Source organism: Aspergillus niger (genome assembly GCF_000002855.4).
Source record: "Aspergillus niger supercontig An01".
NCBI classification, from domain to species: domain Eukaryota; kingdom Fungi; phylum Ascomycota; class Eurotiomycetes; order Eurotiales; family Aspergillaceae; genus Aspergillus; species Aspergillus niger.
In genome coordinates this window covers 2,435,896-2,459,470 of record NT_166518.1, presented here as the reverse complement: position 1 = coordinate 2,459,470, position 23,575 = coordinate 2,435,896, and the positions used below count along the sequence as shown (strand labels likewise).

The window sequence follows — 23,575 nt, the reverse complement described above, 5'->3', positions numbered from 1 at the left end:
TATCGACGTTTTGTCCGTGTACAGCTTTCTGAGACCGGTACACAGTGAATGTCTCGCGTCATCATCGTCATCATCGAGCATTGACTGGCACTATCAATGCAATTTTCTTCTTTCCCCATCTTACGCAATATTATGTTGGGTTGCCTGGCCAGTCAGCAGACCCGTCGGCCGTAGATGTGTATCCCGATGAATTCGGAACCGCGTAACCCTCGACGTCCTTGAACAATTCCGCTATCCTCTGACTCTTGTGTCCGACAAAGAGAAAGAAAGAGGGTAATTCTACTTTCAGACCATAGCTACCGTGATAATATTGAATCAAGTATTTTATCAATAAAGTAAAAAAAAGAAGTCGGACTGGAAAGAGACGGCGACAGCCACTAAATAAGAACCCTGGGGCAAGAGAAGAGGAAGGGTAGGGTAACTAACCCCCACGCTTTCATCTACGATGGGGTTAGCCAGAGAGTGGAAATTTACATGCAAACCCGGCCCCGGTCCCGAAACCACGCGAGAGATCCCGAGGGAAAGCGAAACGAGAACACAGAAAGAAATCAAACAAGAAAAGAAAAAGAAAAAGAAAAAGAAAAAGAAAAAGAAAAAAAGAAAAGAAGTCTCTGCGGCATCAGCTGCCACATGTTGCCGGGGGTAAGTTAGTTAGGGGAAACACATGCTTGGCAGAAGAGAAAAAGGAAGCCGATTATTTGCTCTCCCCCATTTTGCCGAGGGGTGGACCTGGGGACGGTAAATTGGTTGAATACTTGTTTAGTAGCTACCTTGCTTGGCTGTTTCTGAGGGTTGGATGGATGGATGGAAGATTGGGTTGCGACGTTATTATCTATGGATCTTTCTATTGGGGTTGAGGATGATGTAGCTAGGCTTGCAGGTAACGCGAGTAGAAGTAGACTCGGCTGCTAGACTCATGGGGGATCCCGATGGGCACGGGTTATGATATTCCTACGAAGTGCTACTTGTTTTTCCATCTAGGTAGTACTTTTGTGGACCGTGGACGAGTTACTACCGTAGTACTTACTGACCTTCATGGCCTGATCTCTCTCTCTGTGTGTGTGTGGCGTTGAAAGTTACTTTTCTCCATTACCTTCCTCGTTCGGGGGCGGGGAGCACACGGGGCCGAATCGATGATCTAGCCGGCATGGGCGAGATATGCCCGTGTCGCTAAGCAAGCAAACAAGTAAGTACGTATTCTTCTTTTCCCGATGGCCATGGTCTCTCCTCGCTGAAAGTCGGGTCCGTCCGCCGGCTAACTTCCTTACCTACCTACCATTGATGACGGAGATGGACTTGCTGACGGACTTATGATGATCAATCAAACCAGCGGTGACTCTCCTGCGTGAAGGAAGGGGAAGAGGGGGTGGTGGTATCCCGTATGACCAACCAATATCCACCATGGTGGAGTTGCATCCATCCATCAGGAAGTACGGAGGAGTATGTGATTGATCCTTTGAAAATGACCGGTTGAAGCCAGAGCCGGGGTTGAGGGTAGGGATCTTCCGCCTGGGGTCGACCGTGTGAGAGAGCTTTTTTTCGGGCCGGTTCCTTGGCACCGTCCAGTGGTTTTTAAGTTTTCCTCGGGGGATTTTGGTCTGGGGTTGAGGATTGCGGGATGGATGTGTGTGCTTTTGCAGTTTTCTGTTACTCAAATGAATGCAGATGGAATAAGTTAGAGTTGAAAAATGCTTGTAGAGGATAGGAATTAGCTCTTAGCCGATGGATAAATGTATATCTTGTTTCTCGGGGTTTTAAGATGAGATGCAGAGGTGTGCCCCGTGGGCTGGATGGAGTGCAGAAAGAGAAGAGAGAGTAGAGAGAGAAAGTGGAGAAAGTAAGAGGACCCTCGCTCGGGAACCCCCACGGAATGCTGCTGATGGCCTCCCACGCTCTCTCTCTCTCTGTGTCTTCATCCCATCTTTTCCCTTCTCCTCCATACAATAATATCATCATCATCCTCTTCTTCTCTTCTGAACCCCCACGCCAGTCGGCCCTCTCCACAAATGGCATCCCACCAGTCCCGACGGTTTCCCCTAATGATCCTGATCTCATCTCCAGACTCTCTCCCCGCTTCCGTCTTCCCCATTGGCGGGGGTGGCATTCCTTGACACTGGAATCGTTGGATTCATTCCCGATCCCCATTGCCATGCGGCTTCGCTTCCCCGTTGGTCTCCCCATCTTTCGGGAACCTCGTCGGGTCGTCATCGCTCGGTTCTCTGCTCCCTGACACAACAAAAAGCCCCCCTGGTCCCGACTGCTGCTGCCATCATGATATGATCCCGTGCTCTACTCCTCCTCCCTTTCTCCCTCCCTCTTCCTAATCTTTCCTATCTCTTGTTCCCCTTGCCGTCCCTTACTTGACCCGTTTCCCTCCCTCTCCTGTTGATCTATCCTTATTCTCCCGTTGTCATTGTCATTGTCATTGTCATTGTCATTGTCTCCTCCTTTTTGCCTCATAGAAGGCTACTGTCAGATCGTCGGAGACAAATCATGTCCCCTAGAACTTCTCAAGATGTCGAACGGGACTTCGACAAGAGTCATGTCGACAACGTCGAGATCGTGACCGACGGGGTGGCCAATGCCGATAAACCCAACCCCAAGAAAGAGGCCCCGGCCTATGTGGCCAGTCTCTCTCCCGAGGAGCGTGAGAGGGCCGAGAAGGCCCTGGTCCGCAAGATTGACCTGCGTCTTCTACCCATGATCATCATCATGTATATCCTTAATTACCTGGACCGGAATAACATCGTAAGTGGCATGCTGAAGTCTATCGATGCTCTCATTCCTGTGCTCACGATTCTGGATGCTATCAGGCTGCTGCCAAACTCGCTGGTCTCGTTACCGACTTGAACTTGCAGGGCGTGGAATATCAGACCTGTGTCAGTATTCTGTTCGTGGGTTATCTGTTGATGCAAAGTAGGTACAGACATCTCAACGTCAGGGCATGAGACACTGACGATACCAGTTCCCTCCAATTTGCTTCTGAACAAGTTCGGAAAGCCTGCCCTCTACCTTCCTGGTGCCATGATGCTATGGGGTATCATCTCTACGTGCACGGCGGGAGCTCAGAACTATGCCGGCTTGGTCGTAGTTCGCTTCTTCTTGGGTTTCGTTGAAGCTGCTTACTTCGTACGTTGCTGCTTCAAAAAGGATTCTACTTTGGGACATTTTACTGACTTCTAATTTTCCCCTCCTAGCCTGGCTGTCTTTATTTCCTCAGTGCCTGGTACACTCGCAAAGAACTTGGGTTCCGCACTGCAGCCCTTTACTCTGGCTCCCTGATTTCAGGAGCGTTCTCTGGCCTTATCGCAGCGGGTATCACGGAGAACATGGACTACAAGATGGGTCTTCGTGCTTGGTTAGTTCCCATGGTAAAAGATCTAAGACGTGGACAGTGCTGACTTGAGAGTAACAGGCGCTGGCTTTTCATCATCGAGGGTGCAATTACCATCGTGGTTGCCGCCATCTCCATCTTCATTCTGCCCAACTTCCCCAGAACCACTTCTTGGCTCACCGAAGAAGAGAAGCAGCTGGCCGCTTGGCGGCTGGAAGAGGACATTGGTGAGGACGACTGGGTGGACAGTGAACAACAGACCTTCCTCCACGGTGTGCAATTGGCCTTTACCGATATCAAGACCTGGATTCTTGTAAGTATTCAGTTACCAAGACATTCTTCTTCACTCAGCTTACACACTTAGATGCTGCTCATCTTGTGCATTGTCTCTTCGGCCTCCGTCACAAACTTCTTCCCCACTGTCGTCAAGACCCTCAACTACGGCAACATCGAGACGCTTCTTCTCACAGCTCCCCCATACGTCCTAGCCGTCATCTGTGCCTTTGCCAATGCCTGGCATGCCGATCGCACCGGCGAGCGTTACTTCCACATCACCCTCCCCCTATACATCTCCGTCGTGGCTTTCATTCTCGCTGCTACTACCACCAGCATCGCTCCCCGCTACGTCTCTATGATGCTGATGGTCCCATCCTTGTACACCGGCTATGTGGTAGCCCTGGGTTGGATCTCAAGCACCCTTCCTCGTCCCGCTTCGAAGCGTGCCGCTGCTCTGGCAGGTATCAACTGTGTCAGTAATGCCAGCAGTATCTATGCCAGTTACATGTATCCCGACAGTGATGCGCCACGATTCGGTAAGTCCCCTTCATCCCATCTACTATCTCATGAAAATAAAAACACTAACTATAATCCTAGTCACTGCTATGACCGTCAACTGCGTCACCGCCTTCGTCGCCATCTTGTCTGCCACCGCCCTCCGCTTCATCCTCGTCCGACTAAACAAGAAGCTCGATCGTGGCGAGGGCCTGGGCGACGGCGGAGGTGTCCCGGGCCAGGCCAGCTCCCGGGGCTTCCGTTTCTTGGTTTAGATTGTTTTGTTAGGACTACGGATTGTTATGGTTTGTTTTATACCCCCGAGCGGGTTATGGTTATGGTTATGGTTATGGGTTCGGTAGTATACCTTTGCACACAGCATTCATCAGATTTTGGGTCACGTAATTAGCTGGCTATCATGACGAGTATGCACGATGCATTACGATGTGAGAATTTATTATGTTTGGGTATAGAATGAAGACATGATCTACTATACAACGTGGTTTGGAATACAACATCCTACCAAATAGTACAGTCACTAAGAACCCTAATCACCTGTTACTTATCCACCAGAACTTCCAAGACCACTTAATCAACTCCAGTACTTCCATGAAGTAGACATGATCCTCAAATACGATTTGAACTACCAACGACATACAACCAAAACCAAATCAACAAGAACCTTAATTCACCTTTTAACTATACACCAATATACCCATAACTAAATCAAGCAAACTTCAACCTCTCCGCACTCCACCCCGGCCTCAACTCCCCGGTCTCCAACCCACTCACATCCAACGAACTATCCGCCACATAATTCACCTTCCAATCCACCGTGATCCCCGCCCCATCCTCCGTCTGCGCCCACACCGCCACCCCAATCGTATTCTCCCCAGTATAATCCAACACCCCGACGGGAACCGGGAACACCACCTGGTTCCCAATATACGGATTAAATCGTCCATACTGGTATCCGTTGACGAACAGCTGTGCCCGATACGCATTAGGTGCATTGTCCGGGGTACCCAACACAAATGAGATGGATACGTCCAGGCCACGCGGGATATCCAAGGGAATCGTAGTCCGGAAGAACTTGACCGTCGCCCCGGTGAAGGATAGACTCGAAGACGATGATACACTGGACCATGTGCTATCGTCGAAGCCGGGGAGATGCCATCCGACTCGTTCGGCGTACAGGCCGTCTTCGTTCCAGGCGCCGCGGACGGGGTCGAGGTTGGACTCGCCGCCGGCGGTGCCGGCGATGCGCCAGTGGGTGAACTCGGGGGAGGTGCTGTTGTTAGTGGTGTCGGAGGGAAGGAGGCGCGCTTCGAGGATGCCGCGCGGGTTGAGGGCGCCGGTGGTTTCGTCGTGGCCGGTGTCGTCGTGGATGACCAGGAGGGTGTTTTGGGTGGTTGGGTGGGTGATGTTGTTCGGGAAGAGGAAGGTTTGGTTGGCTTGTTCGATGGAGGCGTTGCCAAGGTAGGAGCCTAGAAAGTGGCCGTTTAGGTAGGCGGAGAAGCCGCTTGATTTGTTGTTAGATGTGATTGTGCAAAGGTGGGAGGGGGGAATGGGGCTTACAATGCGCTGCCTCCTTGGACATTCAGGAAGACTCCGCTGGCGGTGCCGTTGAAGTAGCCGCGCCAGAGGCGGACGCCGTTGTGGAAGCCTGTCGGGTTAGTATTTGGCTTTGTTTGTTAGGAAGGGAATGGGAGAGAATTGGCTTACCGTATTCGTCTGCGTATAGGACTGGCAGTGTGGCAGGCTTGCTGGGGTTGGCGGTTGTCATGTGGTTTGCATCTGGGAGGACTAGTCAGTATTGAGTTAAAGGGGTTGAAGTAAAGGATGTACTGACCAACCCACGCGGGACCGGAGGCATCGTATGTCGGAAGGCGCTCCGGCAGGCTGTCGTTGACTTTCCACGAAGTGAACGCTGGCAATTGAATGGATGCAGGCGCAGCAATTGTGGCCTTGAGGCTACCGTATGAGGATTTGGAAGTCTTTAGCTGCTTGCCGTTCCATGTGATGGTCTTGACATTCTCAGGCGCGAAGATTTCCACAGCGGTTTCATTGATGGAGTCGCCCTTTATTGCGAGTGTTGATTTCTCCAGGCTGGCAGAGCGAACGAGATACGGGCCTTGGATAAGAACTACTCGTGGGTTAGCTCGTTACTCGAAATATTAGGAGTCTGTTGGGATTTCTTACCCGCCTCATCCTCCGGAACAAGGGGATCCTCTGTTAGAGCAGGAGCCCAGAATTTGTAAGCCGCAGTCCTGTCCAGTAGGACCACTCGGATGTCGTTGTCAATCTGGACAACACTCATTCCCTGGGACTGAGTGAATCCGACGATGAGGTTACCGCCCTGTTGGTGGAAGTTGATCGCAGGGCAGCTTTGACACTTCGATACAACAGACCCGGATTTTGCGCCCTTCACTGCGAATTCTCCGGACTCGTCTGTCGGAACCCAAAGGACGAGGGTGGGCTTCTTGTCAATGACAGCGTAAGTGAGGACTTCGGCCGTAGAGTACAGAAGGGTCTCCGAGCCGAAAGTGAAATCAGTAACGATAATCTTGGATTGATGGCCATTGAGACGGATTGAGCCTCCGAGCCTGGGGACGATCAGATTACCCGCGGATGTGTTGACGCGCAGGCTGAACGCCTCGTTAGTGCCGACAGTTGAGTCCTCATGAAGCGTGACGTAGAATCCAGCGTTGGTTGTAGGGTTTCGCAGTTCGTACGCTTTGACAGCAGTGTTATTGGTGTACTGCGTTCCATTACCGATGAGGTCAGTCATTGTCAGGTCTCGTGCACTGCGTGTAAACAATGACAGCAGCTTGGTTTCGTAGTACTTGGACGAGATGGAGCGGTCCTCAGAGATGGGGGAAGAATAGTCGTAGCTAGTGGCCGTGACAGGCGCAGCAATCGCTCCCCAGTTCGTTCCTCCATACAACATGTAGAGACTCATGGCGGTCACTCGCTGGGCGATGTTCCACCGGTAGAAGAGGTTGACAAAGTCCACTCCAGTATCGTCGCCGCAGCCACCCTCGGGCCCAGCCCAGGGGTTGTACGAGCCACCCTGGAATTCGGGCATGAACGACGGCATTGTTGGCGAGAAATCGAGGAAGTAGTCATAGTATTCGACAACCTGGTAGGCTACATACTCGCCATTGGTGGACGTACACTGACTGACATCGCAAGTCCAGCACTTGGAAAGTCAGCTGAGCCGAGTTTCAATCAATAGCGACAAGCCACTTACTGAAGGATAAGAATCCAAGCCCACGACATCGACGTTGCCTCCAGCGTTGGACCAATCGCGACTCCAAGCCATGGCATTCATATTCGGGTCATTTGCCGTGAATGGCACAAGAATACCGTTTTCACGAGCGCTACTTTCAAGAAGCTCCATGTAGGCGATGGCTGTCTCGTTGGGAACCCTCTCGCTCGGGTCACTGAGCCATTGATCGCCATACTCGTTCTCAATCTGGTAGCAAAACGTATTATGGCCATTCGTAATCTGGTAGCGACTAGTAATCTCTGTCATCTTCTCGAAGTATGGCTTCCATGCTTCGGTGTACCGCGAATCGTTATTGCGCAACGTTCCATAGTCGCCAGTCGTCAGCCACAGAGGAAAGCCACCTGCACTGGCTTCCGCATTGATGTAGGGACCCGGGCGGACGATGATGTACATCCCAAGCTCCTTTGCGAGTTCGAAAATGGGCGTGATGTCGCGAGCACCCGTGGAGAAGTCAACTGTGTGATTATTCGGGGCATGCCACGCCCAGCTCGAGTAGAATGCGAAAGTCGTAAAGCCTGCAGCTTTAATCTTCTCAAGAATATCCCTCCATAGGCCAGGGACTGGAATGCGCCAGTAATGGAATTCGCCAGAGAAGACAAAGATCCTCTCACCATGGACTTTGAAACTGTAATGATCCCACTGGACGTCTGTGGTCAGGCCATCATCGTGAAGTGGCCACCCAGTCTCCGTCTGGTTCTGGGCAGCGGCCAGAAGACCTATACTGGAGAGTAGGAGAACGCATAACTTGGTGATCCGCGTCATGGTTGCTCCCTGCACTGACCTGATGTAGGAGCAGGGATGAATGCCTGTCAGGATTACCCATCTTTGACACTCCGGGCCATAAGGTCTAATTTATAGCCCGCGTTCAATCGAGGAAAAATGTTTAGCATCATAACTCTCATGACTTCAGGCCCCGCTGTCTAGCTGAATTAGTGGCGTAGAATCCATAAACTCAAGTTTATTTCCGAAAGTTTCTGAGAGCGTAAGTCCGAATGACACTATCCACAATGGCTCTGTCATGAAATTAACGACTGCCAAGCGAGCTCAGAATTCTCGTTCATTAGATGAAGAGGACTAGGCTACACCTTCCTTCGAAAGGCCAGGAAGGCCGAAGAGCCAATGATAAAGGGTGCCGATAGTGCTAGCTTAATGAGGACATGAGACAGGGTTCGTGGTGGAGTACACCCAGGGACCCAAACCATTGTAGACTCAAGCTTGCACTGCACAAGTCCGGCGGAGGTGTCAGCCAATGTGGGGTGAACCTGGTCTGTGGGGAAACCAGGCCGGGTTTTTCCTCCATTCAGAGTGATTGTCGGGGTGCAATTTTCCTGTGGGGGAATCGGATGGCTCGATAAATGCCTGTCTTGACGCAGTGATGCTGTGCCGAGGTAAGCAACACCCCGTTACCCTTGATCACAGAACCCAAGGACAAAGCGAGCAAACGTATTCTCGAAAGTTGGAAGGAGATAATTGGATGAGCTTCCGTTGAGTGAGGTCATCCGTTGATGAAACAGGTTGTATTTCTTATAAGAATTGTGACGAGACTCGAGATGGGAATGGTCGTAAACACGGCAGAGGATGATGATGGCGGGATCAGGATTGCAACTCAGAATTAGACAGCGCGCACATGACCACGACACCACCATCAGTTCCAACAAATCTACCACGAGAAGGCTATTAGAGACTCGAATAATATAATGAAACTGTCAATTCCAAGCTGTTTCTGTCGAGTAAATTACAAAAACTTTTCCAATTCCGTCCCGACACCTTAACCAACAGCCTCCATCTCCAGCGGTGGATGAGGTTCCCAAAAAAGAAGTATGTACACACACGATAAATAGAAATCTATCTGAAGGTAAACGGGGAATGATTATGAACAGCAGAGGTGAAACAGAGAAGACAAATAATCCAAGAGAAGCTGTTCAAGAGAAGCAAAGTACATTAGGAAACCGTATGCAACCGGGCCCGTGGATAGGCTGCTAGTCTAACGGCGACCACTTCGGATACACTGAGCCATCAGATAGGGAACAACCCGGGCCCGGCGGGGGTAAACTGCGGGTCCTGCAAGATGCAGGATGGTCGAGGAATCCTGGGAAACCGACCGACGTATCGTACATCCCCGAACCGCCACGATGGAGGCCGATGTAGCGATTCGGGCCGAGGCGACATGCTATGCAGCCCCGGTTTGATCTTCGTAAAAATATTTTATTCCTTCTAGACTGATTTCGGGTTCCAGACAAGTCACCCATAACCAGTGCCGCCGGAGATTTATGCCGAGCGATCCAGAACCTCGTACGGGTTAGAGGCTTTGGGGTCCACGACAATGGTAGAGCTCTGCAGTTCTTCCTTAGTCGCCTTCTTGGCACCCTTCTTGCTGCTGACGGTCGAGAAACCCGAGTCGGAGTCGGCATCGCTGCCCGCGACACGCGATTTCTGCTTGGCAGCAGTTGCGCGGGTGCGAATAGGAGAGTTCTCGGCAGGCTTCTGCTGGTTCTTCGTTGCCCGGAGGGCCTGGATCTTGTTCACCGCCTCATCTTCGGTAGCTTCACTGGTCTCTCCGTTCACCTCAACGGCCTTGCGAATCTCGCGGCTCACACCTCGCAGAGCATCCATTCCGGCTTTCTCAGCGGCGTGCAGCTGAGTCGGCTGCCGGGGACCGGGCTCCTTGCGGTAGAGGTACGAACGAACGAAGAACCGGGCAAAGAGGTAGGTCAAAGGCAAAAGGTACATCACGTTGAGCCAGATGGCGAAACCCTGGCCGCTGGTGTCCATGCAGGTAACCATCGGTCCGACATGAAGGACGCGCACACCAGCAGCAGCCTCCGGGACGCCCACGTTCTCGGCAATACCTTCCGCGCCCGCAGCGCGGAACCCGAGCTTCTTGAGCCATGGCACAAGTCCAGCACCGGCAGTACCCGCCGGCACAGTCGGGGTGTCAACAGGAGAGGCCGGAGCGGTCTGGCCCACGGGTAGAGTGTAGCTGAAAAACAGGTAGGAGGCAGCCATAGCAGAGCCAATGACAAACTGGGTAATCTGCATGGTGGTCAAGGATCTCTTGATCACGGTGGGGACGCGAATGCGCAGAGCAGTCACAGTGTAGTAGGTGTACTGCATTTGACGGTCAGAACATATGAGCAACAAACCAAACACAATACGGGGCGCGCTTCACATACCATCAAAGCATGAATTCCAGAATTGACCAAGGTGAAGATCCAGATAGGAGCTGCGACGTAACGGATACCCGCCCACATGCACATCATGGCACCGGCGTGATGGTACGTCTGCAGGGTCGAGCTCTTCTTACCCTTGGCCAGAATGATGACGGTGTCAAGGACCTCGTAGAACTTGGACAGGTAGAAGATCCAGCCGAGGAAGGCCAGACCCTCATTCCAGAGACGACCAAGATCGGAGGGGTCCGGGACACCTCCTGCAGCCAGACTGAACTCGGGGTTGCGGAAGGTCCACTGGTCAACGGTAGTGTCGTACGTAGCCGCGTTACCGTAACCCCGGGGTCCATTGATCTTGCACAGCGTATCGGCAACAGCTGCGACGTAGTTGGGATCATCCCGACTGGGCCATGAGCTGCGGAACGCACGGATCATGCCCGCAAAAGTCCATGCTGAGTAAATAGCCAGGAAAACGTTGTGGAGGATGACGAAAAGCTTGAAGAGACGCGTCTGGCTGAATCCGTAAGGCTTGTAGCCCCGACTCTTGTTAAGGCGATTGACGAGGACCACCGTCACAGCGTACACACTCGCGATTGTAATCGGAACGCGCACGTCCAACAGCTGGTTGTAGAGCTTCGGCGGGATGTTGAAGGGCTGGTTCCATGTCGGCTCGGAGATCACAGGAGCGGGGACGGTTGCCGGGAGCTCGCTGGGAGGGAATTTCAAGAGGGACGAAGGAGGCAGGCCGACGCGAATGACGGCTGGGTTCGCCTCGCCGTGGACGGTGAAGTCGTACATGGTCGGGACGCGATTCGTGCGACTTGAGACGACGCGACGATAAGGTGAAAAGATACAGATGGGGAGATAGAAGGAAGGATCAGGAGGGAAGAGGATGAGAATTGAGCGGCGACTCTTTAAGAATAAATGGCGTAGAGGACGAGTGGGACAAGTCTGTGTTAGTCCGAGCCGGAAAGAAGAAAATCACCAGAAAAATTTCCAGGCCAAGTCCACTCGGACGACTGGAGGGGAGCGCGCAAATCCCGCTGTGAACTGGGGATACGCAGCAATTGTAAGGCGCGACCAAAACCTTACGAGAGCGTGGAGGAGAGGAGAGGAGGAGGAGGATTGGAAACGGTTGGTCGAACGAACGGTGATCGCTGGTGACAAGGAGTTAAAGCAAGGCCGCAGTGATTAATTCATAATTGAGGTCAGTCAATCTCCGGATTGCAGCTGGACCGTGGATCAATGAGAGTCGCGATGATCGCGGCGAGTGGAGCCGCGCAGCGTTTTGTTGGGAACTCGGCGACCTTCAAGCCTCGGCCCAACAAAGCGTTACTGGAGAGCTCTGGCATGCTTGTGAAATGTGAACAGATGCTGATGAAGATGATGGATTGGCATTGGAAATTGCATAGGGGTTGGGGCCCCTCGAAGGAAGTCATCCTCATCCTATACAAGCAGACTGCCTTTGTTGGAGTCTTGGAGATGATATAAGATCTCACATATGATGACCTGCCCGGGATCACTGGATATTTCTCCGCCTCGACAAGCCGAACCATCACCCTCCGCAATTACTCTCAACCGCATGAAACCAGTGGTACAACATCTCCCATTCAGCTACAGATAGTCCCCCATTGCCCCAATACACTTCCTTTCTTATCAATCACCATGCGCAACAACCAGCAAGGAATTGAGTCGCCTTAAAACGGCATGACATCAACCGGGCGGAAGTGACAACCATCCCATTTCATTGGGTTTTGGTTTTCTCCAACAAGTTGATTTCCGGCCTTCCAGAAGCAGTTGGGTGGATCCCGTGACTGCAACATGACTCGTGGGGCTGACTCAGCAGCTGACATCACTCAACCATCATTGACTCGACAAATGCGGCAGCTGTGCCCTCATTGGCCAGAAGTCAAGTAGATAGGTACGTAGTAGGAAGTACTGTTAGTTTGTAGAGAAACGAATCTACCAAACATCGCCCTACGTCCCACTCGAGGTTGTAATTGACTCCTCGCAGCAAGAAGTTGCCTAGGGAGCCATTTGGCCCCAGACGAGGATTCTGAGCCTGACGGGTCAGAACGCACATCTCTCGTATTCTTTCTGTGATCATCATCAAAGTCATGCAGTTGAGCCTAGAGCTCGTGATCAGGGAGATGGATCGACATATTGGCGTGTGCTTTTGAGTAATAGCAGCTTCTGTGGTCGTAGCTTACTGTATCCCCTTAACATTGGGAATATAGGGAAAGACAGGAATTCAATGAGTACTAGCGGAGACTACATGCTTGACTGAGAGACCTCGTACATCTCCAGTAATCTTATTAGTAAGTTTCAGGTCTGTCACCCACATTTTACTCCGCATCGATGTTGAATACAGGATACATATTAATAGTACTACTGGTAATGACACAAGCTTAAAATGTCTCTGAACAGTGTCATGATAAAATAAGCGCGGCTTCCTATCCAATTATTTTTGTTTCATCTACTGTCCTATGAACGCCTTCACAAGCAGTATCCCATCCCTTCGTCCATCAAAATACTAGAGTCCGGATTCCAGATACCAAGATGCATGTATGTACAAAAGCGAGAGTGGGTATGTATGTATGCACGCACGTACGTACGTACGTATCTTAACAAAACGAGACAAGAAATAGACAGACTATGCAAAGCGAATGAGTAGCGACTTGGTATCTCCACCCTCCTAAACAGAAGCGACAGTTGCCTGCTAAATAACGAAACAAGGGAATTACAAAAGCCATGACTTAGAATTGGGTATCTCAACGATGCATAGCCGGTCTCCGCTCATCATCCTCAAATGACGATACAGACGATACATCATCCATATCCCTAGCGTGGGTGTACGATCGGCGCGATATCTCAGATACGGCGTCGTCGAGTGGATGATCGAAGGGCGATATTGGACGGTCGAGTCTTGCTTCGGGGGAGGGCCAGACGGCTGGCATGGTAGATTGGGGGCTTCTCTCGTGGGTGTTGTTGTCTCTGTTGGGGACTTCTGCTGCTGCTGCTGCTGCTGCTGCTGTTCCAGCTCCTGCTGCTGCGGCGGCAGTAGCGGCGGTATGGAAGTTGTGATTATTTGTAGTTGGTGGGCTAAAGTTGCGGGGCTGATTGTTGGTAGGTATGATATGCTCAGTTTCTTCTGGGACGGGCCGACCTGGGATGGGACCTGTGAAAGGGATGTCGTGGGAATTGGTGGGTGCAAACTCCCAAGTTGCGCCGTTCGCTGCTTGCTGTGGTCGTCGTTGTGGAGGTGAACGTACTTGGCGGGGGACTGCACCCATGCTGACTGGGGGGTTGTCATTGTTGGTTTGTGGTATGATGGAGCGGGTGCGTTGTTGACGCCTGCGTCTTAGGATGAAGAATAGTAGGGCTGCGATGATTGCTGCGCCGACGACGGCGACGGGAACGGCGATAGCGATGGTTTTGGTGTTGTTGGAGGAACTGCTGGCGCTGCTGGTGCTTTTAACAGCGGTGGTGGAGGTACTCGAGGAGGTTGAGGATAAATGGGTCGTAGTTGCGGTGGTGGTGGTGGGTTGCGAGCTTGATTCGCTGGTGGTGATCGGAGTCCATTGCTGGGTAGTGGTCCTGGTGGTTTCTCCAGGATAGTACTCTGCTGTAGTGGTGCGCTCCGATCCCCATGGGTTTTGGGTGGTAAATTCTGAATCCCCGCCTGGGCCGTAGTTAGAGCCTCCGCCTATGCCGGCCATATTGCCAATGCTCAAATTCTGTTCTCGACTGATTTTAACCCGCCTACGTGGTGGTGCAGAACAATGGGGGCTTTATATGTGCGTTGTGCCGAGATACAAAGGAAGGTGGGCAGTGGGTGATAATGTTTAAGGAATGTAGTGGCCCTATAGAAGGGCGATAATTTAATGAAACAAGGTGGAATATGCTGGACTCGACTATAGCATGATTAAACAATGGGACTTTTGATAATCATAGTATGAGCATGCACCTACCACATGAAAGCCCTCAGGCTGATTCTGCAGGCTCTTGTTGAAAAGGCTTCCTATACTAATGTACGTCGGGAACACCCAGGCATGCCAGTCACAGGGCAAACAAAGAGCCTATACACGCCTATGCGTATGTGAGGAATGAGAATATACGGGGAGAAATGAAAGAAAAGCACGGATCCTGCCCAGGAAATAAAGATGGGGAAAGAATATCGCCCAAGCTAACACAAAGGAAGGCTGACATGGCGCAGCAGCTCCTAGTGAAGGACTACTGAGGGTACCAAGTATAGATTCGGACGGAGGGTCGCTCACTGCCAATCAGCAGTGAAGTTGGCGGCACAGCACGAAGCGCTGCCCACCATCCAGGACGACACGCATGCATCTCGCATCCGTTAGTCAACAGAGACGAAACAACGGACGAGCCACTCCTCCCCGAGGCTCAGTTAGTAAGTAATTACGATAGGCGCCGACATTGACAGGCTTTTTAGTATGGGAGGGGGGTTCCATCTAGCGCTGTCGTGGACCGGGACCGTTTAAATATCCGCCCTATGAGACATGAAAGACAAGGCGCCTAGCAGGCATCCAAACAATAATTTCCTCTGGCTGCGAGGTGGGATGGTGCTCATAGGGCCGCGAATTTAGTAGCCCTGAGAGGGAGTGACTTAGCTCCAATCATCGGCCCGCTAGTCTGATCGACGCATTAGCTCGTCGCGTTGAGAGACCGAAGACGTAGCAGCGTTGCGTGGCCCCGACATGGGGGCCAAAGGATCCTTGACCATCGCAGGCAGCCAGTTATACTACGGCATAGGGAGACCCCGGGGGATGATGTGAGATCGTCACATACTCCGGGTGACCAGCCGGTGTGTTTATGGCACGAGAATGGACGAAAATAAGTTAGTTATGCAGTTCAAGCATGTAAGAGGAGTAAGCAAGGGAAATGCATGACTTGAAGCAGTTCGTAAATCCAGCGAATGGCCATCACATGACCCCAGAAATTGGAGATGGCCGGATCCGGTTAGGCGCGGGGTGGAACGCGGACCGCTTGCTGAAAGGAGACTAGTGGCACGGCACTGCCTCGCTCTTCTTATCTCTCCGGTCCCGGTCGGATCGGCGTCATTGCAACTACCTAGTAGTTCCCTGAAACAACTCATTTGCTGGTTCAACGCCGCTGTTACAGATCATGAGTGGCTTCAAGGGGGTCATGAAAGAGGGCTGGCACCCTAAGGGTAAGGACGGAAAGAAGGAAAGTTGGAGGAATGACTTCAAAGGCATAAACCAAGTGGTTAGTGTCTTCCACCCCCCGGCTCCTATCAGGCCACTAGCTGATGTGAAATTACCTCATTCTAGGCAGGATGGATGGGGAAGGGGAAGGACAACACTAACGATCGTGAGGAGCATGTTGCGGTGCCTCTTTCTTCGCTCAAGGACCCAGCATCTTTTGGACCACCGCCGAAGCATATCAAATATCATGGCGCTGCCGCTCTGCCGAATGAGACAACGCCGGATCGGAGAGGACTAGGTGCTCCGTTGCCACAAGAACAGATCGATCATCAAAATGCTCAATTGCAACAGCAGCAACAACAAATGCAATTACAGGAGGAGGCTGCTCAAAAGCCAGCACCCCCACCGCTGCCATATCGTGCGAATCGGACGGGTCTGGACACTTCCAACCTTCCGCCGCCCCCAGTCAGACGCATGGGTTCTCCAGCAGATCCCATACCACCCCCCAGTTCCAGACCCAAACCCAATCTTCCGCCGCGACTTCCGTCTCGCAACAATTCGACCCCATCCCCGCATCCGCCTACCCCACCCCCAGCTTATTCCCCCCATTCGCAGACACCCTCGCATGCCGAAGAATACATAAACCAAGGCGCTACTTCCCGCCTTGCCCAAGCTGGTGTGTCAGTACCTGCACTTGGAATAGGTAATAGTGCCGGTCAGTGGGGAAGGGATAGCAGTTCTCCTAGTACTGCGTCTCCAGCAGTTGCAGGCGCCGTCGGTCAAGCACCGGTGAACGAATTGCAAACCCGATTTTCACAATTGAGGACCTCCTCGTCGAACTCTCCTGCTCCTCCGCCGCCGCCAGCGCGAACATATACGAATGGCAGTACGGCCCAGTCTGTATCAACACCTGAGCCCAGAAGTGGTTCCTCTACAGTCAGTGATTTTCGGGAGAGGCATAATGACAAGATCCAAGCGGGAAAACAGAAGCTGAATGGGCTAAATGAGAAGTACGGGATTTCTCAAAGAGTCAACAAGTTTTTCGACGACCAGAAGACTCCAAGCACTCAAGTACCTCCGGTGCCACCTCACCCGAATGCAAATAGTTCGACATCCAGTCTTGACACAGATACGTTGAGTAAAAGAAAGGCTCCTCCGCCGCCTCCTCCGCCGAAGAAGGCGGGAATGCGTTCAACGCCTGTCGCCGGGTCAGCCCCGACGCCACCGCCCCTTCCCTTGAACACCAAACCCCGTTGAGCGGAGGTCTAGACTGATGAGTGTCACGAGTCCGCTTGGCTCATTGATGGGCCATGTATCATTAGTATATATATCATTGCATAGCCATGTCGCACTGTACACTGTTTCTTCACACCATAGATAACGACGGAAGGCTAGATGTCGGCTTAGCAGGCCAGCCACTATTATTCCCGCATTCAGCATGCACTTTGATCTCTACGTAGCCAGTATAGGTATGGTAGCAGAGCACAAAGTGCGGACGGAGGCTTGCAAGGTCTCACCATTGTTGAGGTCAAACGCATGATCACAGCAGTACAGAAACTTAGCATGAATACCACAATCATTCTGTCACTATTTATTGGCGATGAGTCTTCTTTCGAGCTTGAACCCTTCCCTACGGAAAAATGAACTGCTCGGGATGGCCTGTGGTTGTATTAAACCGAAAGGCCGTATCCAGGGCCTGGTTGTCGCTGGATTGCTGCTTGGATGAAGCCTGGCACGGACGAGATGCGCAGATAGAAGGACTGTAGGAGATGAAGAAGGCGAAATGCCCGATTATAGGAGCTCTTTTGTTAGATTATGCCCTGACTGTGGCTGGCTACTTTCCAACGTGTTTCCCATCTATTATCGGTCCGCATTCTGAGATATGGCCTTGAAAACTTTCAGATGTGTACAAGCGACGCCAGTGGAGTAGTTGACAATAATGATGAGGCTTGCAAGCTAGACAGTGGAATCCCCACTCAGGCGAGAATTTTTGGCCGTAGAGGAACGGAGCACGTATGATCCCCATGAAACGCCTGGGATTAGAGGAGCACCCATCAAAAGGATCTTCAGATCTGGGCGGCCGCAGGCGCCTGGTGGCTGATCTGCGAAGGGAAACTCGTGAACTGTAGGCTTCGCGTCTCTCAAGGACAGTTGCCGAGGTGTATCTTTCCATCTCATCAGGTGACCCATGAAGGGTGATTCCAGCCTGTCGAGCGGCAACATGATCGAATAAGGTCTCTCGCGGCCGACATTTAATCTCTCTGGGTGAGTAGCAGCGTGGCAGACTCCTCATGCGAGGTAGCAGTGCTATATGTGCAGATCCCAGTCCGAATTTGCGAATAACATCTTTCCGTGACAGGGGAAGGTAGTCAGGTTTCTCGGTGAAACAGAGAAAGCAAACGCGACGACATGTCAATAGATACAGATATCCACCAAAATCACCACAACTCTCACACTCAGCTGTGCCTAGTGTCTGGTACAATTCCTGGCATGAAAAGTATCGAGCTGTTTCTAGGCCAAGGCTGGCACGTATCGAAGCTGGTACCTGAGCCAGGATATGTCTAAACTGCGGGACTGAGTCCGCGACCTGCCGTGCCCTTCTATTGACGCGTCGAAAATCAATCAGGGACTGCATGTCCAGCTGGATGAGCGTCAAGTGGACGACTTCAAGGGGGAGTGTCTCAAGAGTCCCCAGCCCATAGCACGGGGGCCGGGCATTGAGATCTAACTCGGGGGGTGCCATCTCGACCCTGTGAAACTCTGTCAATGCCATCCAGTGTGTGGTCTTGAATGTCTAGAAAATGTAGGTCGACTCGCTGAGCTTTCGGATTGCGGACATGAGAGAATGGTTGCCAAATCCTTTGATCGTTGTGAAGTCCTTGGGAGGTTATGTGATGTAAATATCGTATCTGATGTTCTTAACCAGAACCCTAATCAAGGGACAGATTTCAAAGCTACAAAATCAGCTACAAACTCAATTGATAAAGGAGAAAACATCCAGGCTCTCAAGAGGTCTGTCGCCGGTCGATGACACCCGATACACGTGATTGTATAGCAGTAAGGGGGGTATCACTCAAGACACTACATAGGCAGTATAGCCATGGAGGCTGGCGAATGATTCAGGAACTCAAGGTGTCAGCTGCCGATGATGGCGATGGGCTCAAGAATTTGGTTTATCTTTTTTTTTTTAACTGGATGACTAATGGGTGTGCCAATGCAGTCTAGATGTATGGTTCTTTCAATTTATATCTGAAGAGCACTAGCGCCAGGGGGATCTGGAAACTCTTGTAGATGAACTAGCAATTTTCACAGCTGCTCATACTATTACAGACGTACCACTAAGCTATCTCTAATCGGAAGAGAGAAGGCTTCAGCCTAGCTTAGCTATATATCTTTTCTCCTTCCAGGGAGTCTCGTGGCTGTAACAGATTAACTAGGTTACTATGCTCGTCGACTGTAATTAGGGCTTTATGCGTGTTCTAGGGCAATCGTCTGAATTCTCCTGAAGTAGTAACAATTAAATCTACGGACATGAGAGGATAATTTATCCAGGCTCTGATACCAACGGCACCTGCCCGCATTGGTTACATAGTAAGCGTCGATGGGACTAAGTATGATTGAAATAACTTAATAGTATTGATGTTTCGGCTTCGGTGAATTTCCAGTTAGGTCAAAACGCACCGATAGAAGGGAAATTTACAACATAGACGGTGATACAGCAATAATAAAACAGACAACTTCAGCATGGGACACAGGGCATTTGGTAGTATGATTGTCGCCATATATATTTCTCAGAAATACTTCTTGTATGTCAACAGTGATGTAGTTCAGATGCGCATATTCGGAGGGTTTTTCCCGAAATGGTTAGCAGAGAGGAGCGCCATCTCCTTCATCATGCATTTATTTAATGGGTACATTCGGTCACAACAACTCTCCTACTTCAATTATTGTCACTGAGGTATTGTGGCAAGATGAACCGCCCATATGATTTGATTGTCTATGGTGCTACCGGCTACGTTGGCTCGCTGGTGGTGCAGTACCTGTGGACTCATGGTCCACCAACCCTCCGATGGGCAGTTGCTGGACGCAATGAGCAGAAGCTGACGACTCTCGTCGACTCCTTGGATCGATCCAATTCCCTCCATCAGCTGCCTCATATCATGGTGGCCATCAATAGCGACAAGGACTTGAGGTACATGGCCTCCCAAACACGCCTTGTGCTTAACACAGTCGGAGTATGTTCTTTGCTGTCTAGTACCAACTTAACGTCAAAGTGATAACTGACAGGCAGTATATAGCCTTTTTGCAAATACGGGACACCTGTTGTAGCAGCCTGTATTGAGCATTCCACCGCGTATGTGGATAGCACAGGGGAACCCGTCTGGACGCAGCAGCTGGCAGCACAGTGGCACGACAAGGCGATCGCCAACAGAGCAATCGTACCCCTCCCGCCCCAAGAACAATATACAAAAGAAAAAGAAGATATTCTAACAAGAACAGATCATCCCCCACTGCGCCGTCGCAGCAAGTCCCCCAGACCTAATGACACTCCTTCTATCACGACGAATCCGCCAACCTCTAGGGCCCGTGCTCTTCGCAATCCACCATTCCTGGACCGGCCACAGCAGAGGCGCCATTGAAAGCATCCTCGCCGGCCTAGAAACATACTCTCCCCGCCAGATGATGGCCGCCAGTTCACCACTTGCATCCTGTATTCCCGACGCTGGACCGCATCGGCCTCATCCCACCGCTCCGAAGCTCCCCGTCCAACGGAATCGCTTCCTCGGCGACCTCACCTTCAACCCCTCCGCAGTAGCGGACCAACTTGTCGTCATGCGCACTTGGTCACTCCTCCAGCGGTACGGGGACCCCGCCGAGCGATATGGTGACCGATTCAGCTACCATGGCTATACCGCCGCGTCGGGCTGGCTGCAGGCGTGGTCTTCGTTCCTCGTCATGTCTGTCGCGCTGGTCTGGATCGTGCTGCTTCCACCTCTCCGGTCGCTGCTGAGGTGGCTAGCCCCGCAGCCGGGGAAAGGACCGCAGTTGAAACATGGGGAGAAGCATTTCGTAGAATGGAAGGCCACGGTTGAGGCGGCTGATAGAGGCGGAGAACCGAGCGTGTTGGGTGTCATGCGCATGGACACGGATGTGTATAGTGTTTGTGCTACACTGGTCAGTGAAGCGGGGTTGACTTTGCTGCAAATTCTGGAAAGGAAGGAAGAAGAGGTGTCATTGGTTAAAAGATTGGGGGGTGGGATTCTTACCCCGGCTTCGTTGGGGATTCAGTACGTGCAGCGGCTGGAGAAGGCAGGACTGCAGTGGGAGGTGACTGATATCAAGGGGAAGCAGTAGCAGTGTTGGTTCCTTTACACTAGTATCTCGGCATCTACTGACAATTTCACTCTCAATATGAACATCGATCTCCAACAAGCCAAAAACAAAGCCAATAATCACTTTCCAACCGTATAAACCAACTTCTTTCCCTTGGATTGATGAATGGTTTGTGACTTTTTGTGCAGGTGTTGTGAGGCTTTCTTGACATTTTGGTCTTAATATCCCTATATTGCAAGAGTTGTACGGCGTCAGCACATACTCTCGGTGCGGCATCGGTAGAGTTTTACTTCATTCACTCATCTACGCAATGCTTATGAGTTTCAATGCATGGAAGGTCTGGCTTACTTTCCCGTTTGGAGAGATATATTCTGTTTTCAATTGTGCTAATTACCAGACAACCAAGAGTAGTAAGTAGACTTTACTATCTAAATGTGCATACTATTCTCAATCTCCTCCTTCAGCTGTCGGAGTTCTCTCCGCAACGCCCCAATCTTCCCCCTCTGGCAGTCATTGTTTCCTGACTCCTCCCCTTTAACGACAAGCTCAATCATAGCAGGGCTGAGCAACCTCCTCCGAGTTCGAACAACACGGTCTCCCTCGAAATCATCACTTCGACAGGACTGCCCATGCACCTGAGGATAAGAGTGGGATCTCCTCTCCGCAGCTTGGGATTGCTCGCGCATCATCACCTCATGCTCCCACTCGTCGATGCCAAGGGCCCGTTCAACCTCTGTGAGGAGATAGGAGATCACCTGGATGATCATTAAGATCTGCAAGGCACCGTAATTTGCGGGCCGGAATCCACCCCACTGCAACGGTGGGATAACCGGGTGCATTCGTTGGCGATAGTCCGGGCCCCCGGACCTCGACTGCATGGAGAGTGCGTGAACAAAATTCGACGTCTGTGTGAGGACGGTCAGGTAAATGTCGAGAATCCGCGCGTAGCCAGCAGTGAAGAGAAGCGCGGTGGGTGAATCGCAGCTGCTTGCTGTGCAGACTAGTCGGTCTCCTCGGGTCGTGCTGGGTGAAGACGCAGTGTACGGAAGATGCCCGTCTCCTGGACGGGAGAATGGAGATGACCCCTGGCTTGAGGTGTCGTTGCTGTCTGGGTGTGATGGTGGCTGGGCTGTGGAGGACGAGGTCGACGTTGATGCAGACGTGGTGGGCAGTGATGCGAAATAAACGCTTGTTTGCTTTGCAATGTCGATGAAGCGCTGTGTATGCTTGAATATTTCGATTAATGGATACCCGTGAGCGAGCGTGCCGTCCAGCTGGTCACCGCTGCCACAGGCGCTTAGTTTGGTGATCACGGCGGCTGGAGATGCGAACATCGGACCCCATGGCTCGGCGTGGAGGGATTGCTCGAGGTCCAATAACGACAGGTTGACGTTGGAGAGCTCTCGAGTAATGTCGCGCAGAGACTCGAGTCCTGAGGGTGCGCTTCTATCTTCGGGGATTCCGGGTTGATCGCCCGGGCTTGCTGATCCATTGACAGGCAGTTGGAAATACTCGGTCAAATTGGGCATCGAAGGAACAACGCTATCTGATACCCACCAAGGGGGGAAGAGATTCTCCCGTGAGCTATCACGCGGGCTTGGAAAGGTGAGAATATCGGACATGTTCCATTCTGCACTGGAAGGAGGCCTTGATGACGGCGGTACCTCTGCTATTTCGACAGGAGGAGAAGGAGAAGGGGGAGTGAGAGTCTTGCCAGGGTTGGAGTGAACATGCTCTCGCGCACCGTCCGAGTGACCGCTCTCTTCTGGTGTCATGTCTAGAATATTAGACGATCGTTTGCGATGCTTCTCCCGCGCAGTAAGTTCAGAGCGACCAGAACGCCTCATCAGCGTTTCCTTGGCAGTAGTCCTTGCCGGACGGCCACTCCGCGATGGAGGACTCCAAATGCATTGCCGGTTCAGACGCTGACATCGAACGCACACCGTGCAGTCTTCCAGCTTGGTACAACGCAGCTTTTGGGTGTGACACTGGTCGCAGGCAGCACGGCGCGCAGACGGATTCACAATGACCCCTACATGTGGTGATGGGGGCTGGGTGGACATGTTATGGTATTAAAGGCAACCGGGGAAGAAAAGGGCAAGGGGAAAGCAGCGGACGAAAGGAGGCGTCGTTCAAGTATTCTAGCCCTATTTATCGGTGGTTTCACAATCCATAAGATGAGACTTATCAAGATAGGAAAAGGCACAGTTGATTTAGAACTCCTGCTTAGCCTGACCAGGATGTGTGACTAGTTGAATGGAGCCGGGGAATTCAATTCAAGCCGCGTGGCACAGCTAAACACCCTGAAGTGACTGTCTTGCTGACGCTGGACTTGCTCATTGGCACACTGTCTTACTATTAATCAAATCGATCGTCCCATATTTTGAAAGAGGTATAAATGGATATTTGCAAGGGTCGAGCGATAATAGTAGTACTATATGCCAGTGAGATCAGAACATTTCCGAGTTTGGCACTCATCTCACCTCACGTC

At 51.6% G+C, this 23,575-nt stretch overlaps 10 protein-coding genes across 10 annotated transcripts; 5 read left to right on the top strand and 5 right to left on the bottom strand.

Annotated features, from left to right (window-relative positions):
• Positions 1–130: 130 nt before the first annotated feature.
• On the bottom strand, positions 131–2,460 carry An01g10370 (uncharacterized protein; the record flags this gene model as incomplete). Its single annotated transcript, XM_059743563.1, has 6 exons — positions 131–279; positions 1,094–1,170; positions 1,273–1,509; positions 1,560–1,644; positions 1,848–2,219; positions 2,361–2,460. 6 exons carry the CDS (start codon positions 2,458–2,460, stop codon positions 131–133), a joined length of 1,020 nt encoding a protein of 339 aa, XP_059599749.1.
• Positions 2,461–2,493: 33 nt separating this feature from the next.
• An01g10360 (uncharacterized protein) lies at positions 2,494–4,380 on the top strand (the record flags this gene model as incomplete). Its single annotated transcript, XM_001389417.3, has 7 exons — positions 2,494–2,748; positions 2,814–2,916; positions 2,966–3,129; positions 3,198–3,358; positions 3,416–3,647; positions 3,699–4,146; positions 4,208–4,380. The coding sequence occupies 7 exons, from the start codon at positions 2,494–2,496 to the stop codon at positions 4,378–4,380; spliced, it is 1,536 nt and encodes a 511-aa protein (XP_001389454.1).
• A 451-nt stretch (positions 4,381–4,831) lies between these two features.
• On the bottom strand, positions 4,832–8,159 carry An01g10350 (uncharacterized protein; the record flags this gene model as incomplete). Its single annotated transcript, XM_059751055.1, has 6 exons — positions 4,832–5,627; positions 5,684–5,771; positions 5,831–5,902; positions 5,958–6,254; positions 6,308–7,287; positions 7,348–8,159. The coding sequence occupies 6 exons, from the start codon at positions 8,157–8,159 to the stop codon at positions 4,832–4,834; spliced, it is 3,045 nt and encodes a 1,014-aa protein (XP_059599748.1).
• Positions 8,160–9,665: 1,506 nt separating this feature from the next.
• On the bottom strand, positions 9,666–11,362 carry An01g10340 (uncharacterized protein; the record flags this gene model as incomplete). The annotated part of the gene is made up of 2 exons (XM_001389415.1): positions 9,666–10,505; positions 10,571–11,362. 2 exons carry the CDS (start codon positions 11,360–11,362, stop codon positions 9,666–9,668), a joined length of 1,632 nt encoding a protein of 543 aa, XP_001389452.1.
• A 94-nt stretch (positions 11,363–11,456) lies between these two features.
• On the top strand, positions 11,457–12,851 carry An01g10330 (hypothetical protein; the record flags this gene model as incomplete). Its single annotated transcript, XM_059751044.1, has 5 exons — positions 11,457–11,724; positions 11,772–11,978; positions 12,057–12,187; positions 12,356–12,472; positions 12,612–12,851. 5 exons carry the CDS (start codon positions 11,457–11,459, stop codon positions 12,849–12,851), a joined length of 963 nt encoding a protein of 320 aa, XP_059599747.1.
• A 484-nt stretch (positions 12,852–13,335) lies between these two features.
• On the bottom strand, positions 13,336–14,283 carry An01g10320 (hypothetical protein; the record flags this gene model as incomplete). Its single annotated transcript, XM_001389413.1, has 1 exon — positions 13,336–14,283. The coding sequence occupies one exon, from the start codon at positions 14,281–14,283 to the stop codon at positions 13,336–13,338; it is 948 nt and encodes a 315-aa protein (XP_001389450.1).
• Positions 14,284–15,282: 999 nt separating this feature from the next.
• An01g10310 (hypothetical protein) lies at positions 15,283–17,007 on the top strand (the record flags this gene model as incomplete). The annotated part of the gene is made up of 4 exons (XM_059751035.1): positions 15,283–15,356; positions 15,387–15,444; positions 15,707–15,811; positions 15,877–17,007. 4 exons carry the CDS (start codon positions 15,283–15,285, stop codon positions 17,005–17,007), a joined length of 1,368 nt encoding a protein of 455 aa, XP_059599746.1.
• Positions 17,008–18,159: 1,152 nt separating this feature from the next.
• On the top strand, positions 18,160–18,975 carry An01g10300 (hypothetical protein; the record flags this gene model as incomplete). The annotated part of the gene is made up of 3 exons (XM_059751030.1): positions 18,160–18,291; positions 18,677–18,762; positions 18,840–18,975. 3 exons carry the CDS (start codon positions 18,160–18,162, stop codon positions 18,973–18,975), a joined length of 354 nt encoding a protein of 117 aa, XP_059599745.1.
• Positions 18,976–19,721: 746 nt separating this feature from the next.
• An01g10290 (uncharacterized protein) lies at positions 19,722–21,105 on the top strand (the record flags this gene model as incomplete). Its single annotated transcript, XM_059751024.1, has 3 exons — positions 19,722–19,985; positions 20,049–20,189; positions 20,251–21,105. 3 exons carry the CDS (start codon positions 19,722–19,724, stop codon positions 21,103–21,105), a joined length of 1,260 nt encoding a protein of 419 aa, XP_059599744.1.
• A 407-nt stretch (positions 21,106–21,512) lies between these two features.
• Positions 21,513–23,147, bottom strand: An01g10280 (uncharacterized protein; the record flags this gene model as incomplete). The annotated part of the gene is made up of 1 exon (XM_059751020.1): positions 21,513–23,147. One exon carries the CDS (start codon positions 23,145–23,147, stop codon positions 21,513–21,515), a length of 1,635 nt encoding a protein of 544 aa, XP_059599743.1.
• Positions 23,148–23,575: the final 428 nt, after the last annotated feature.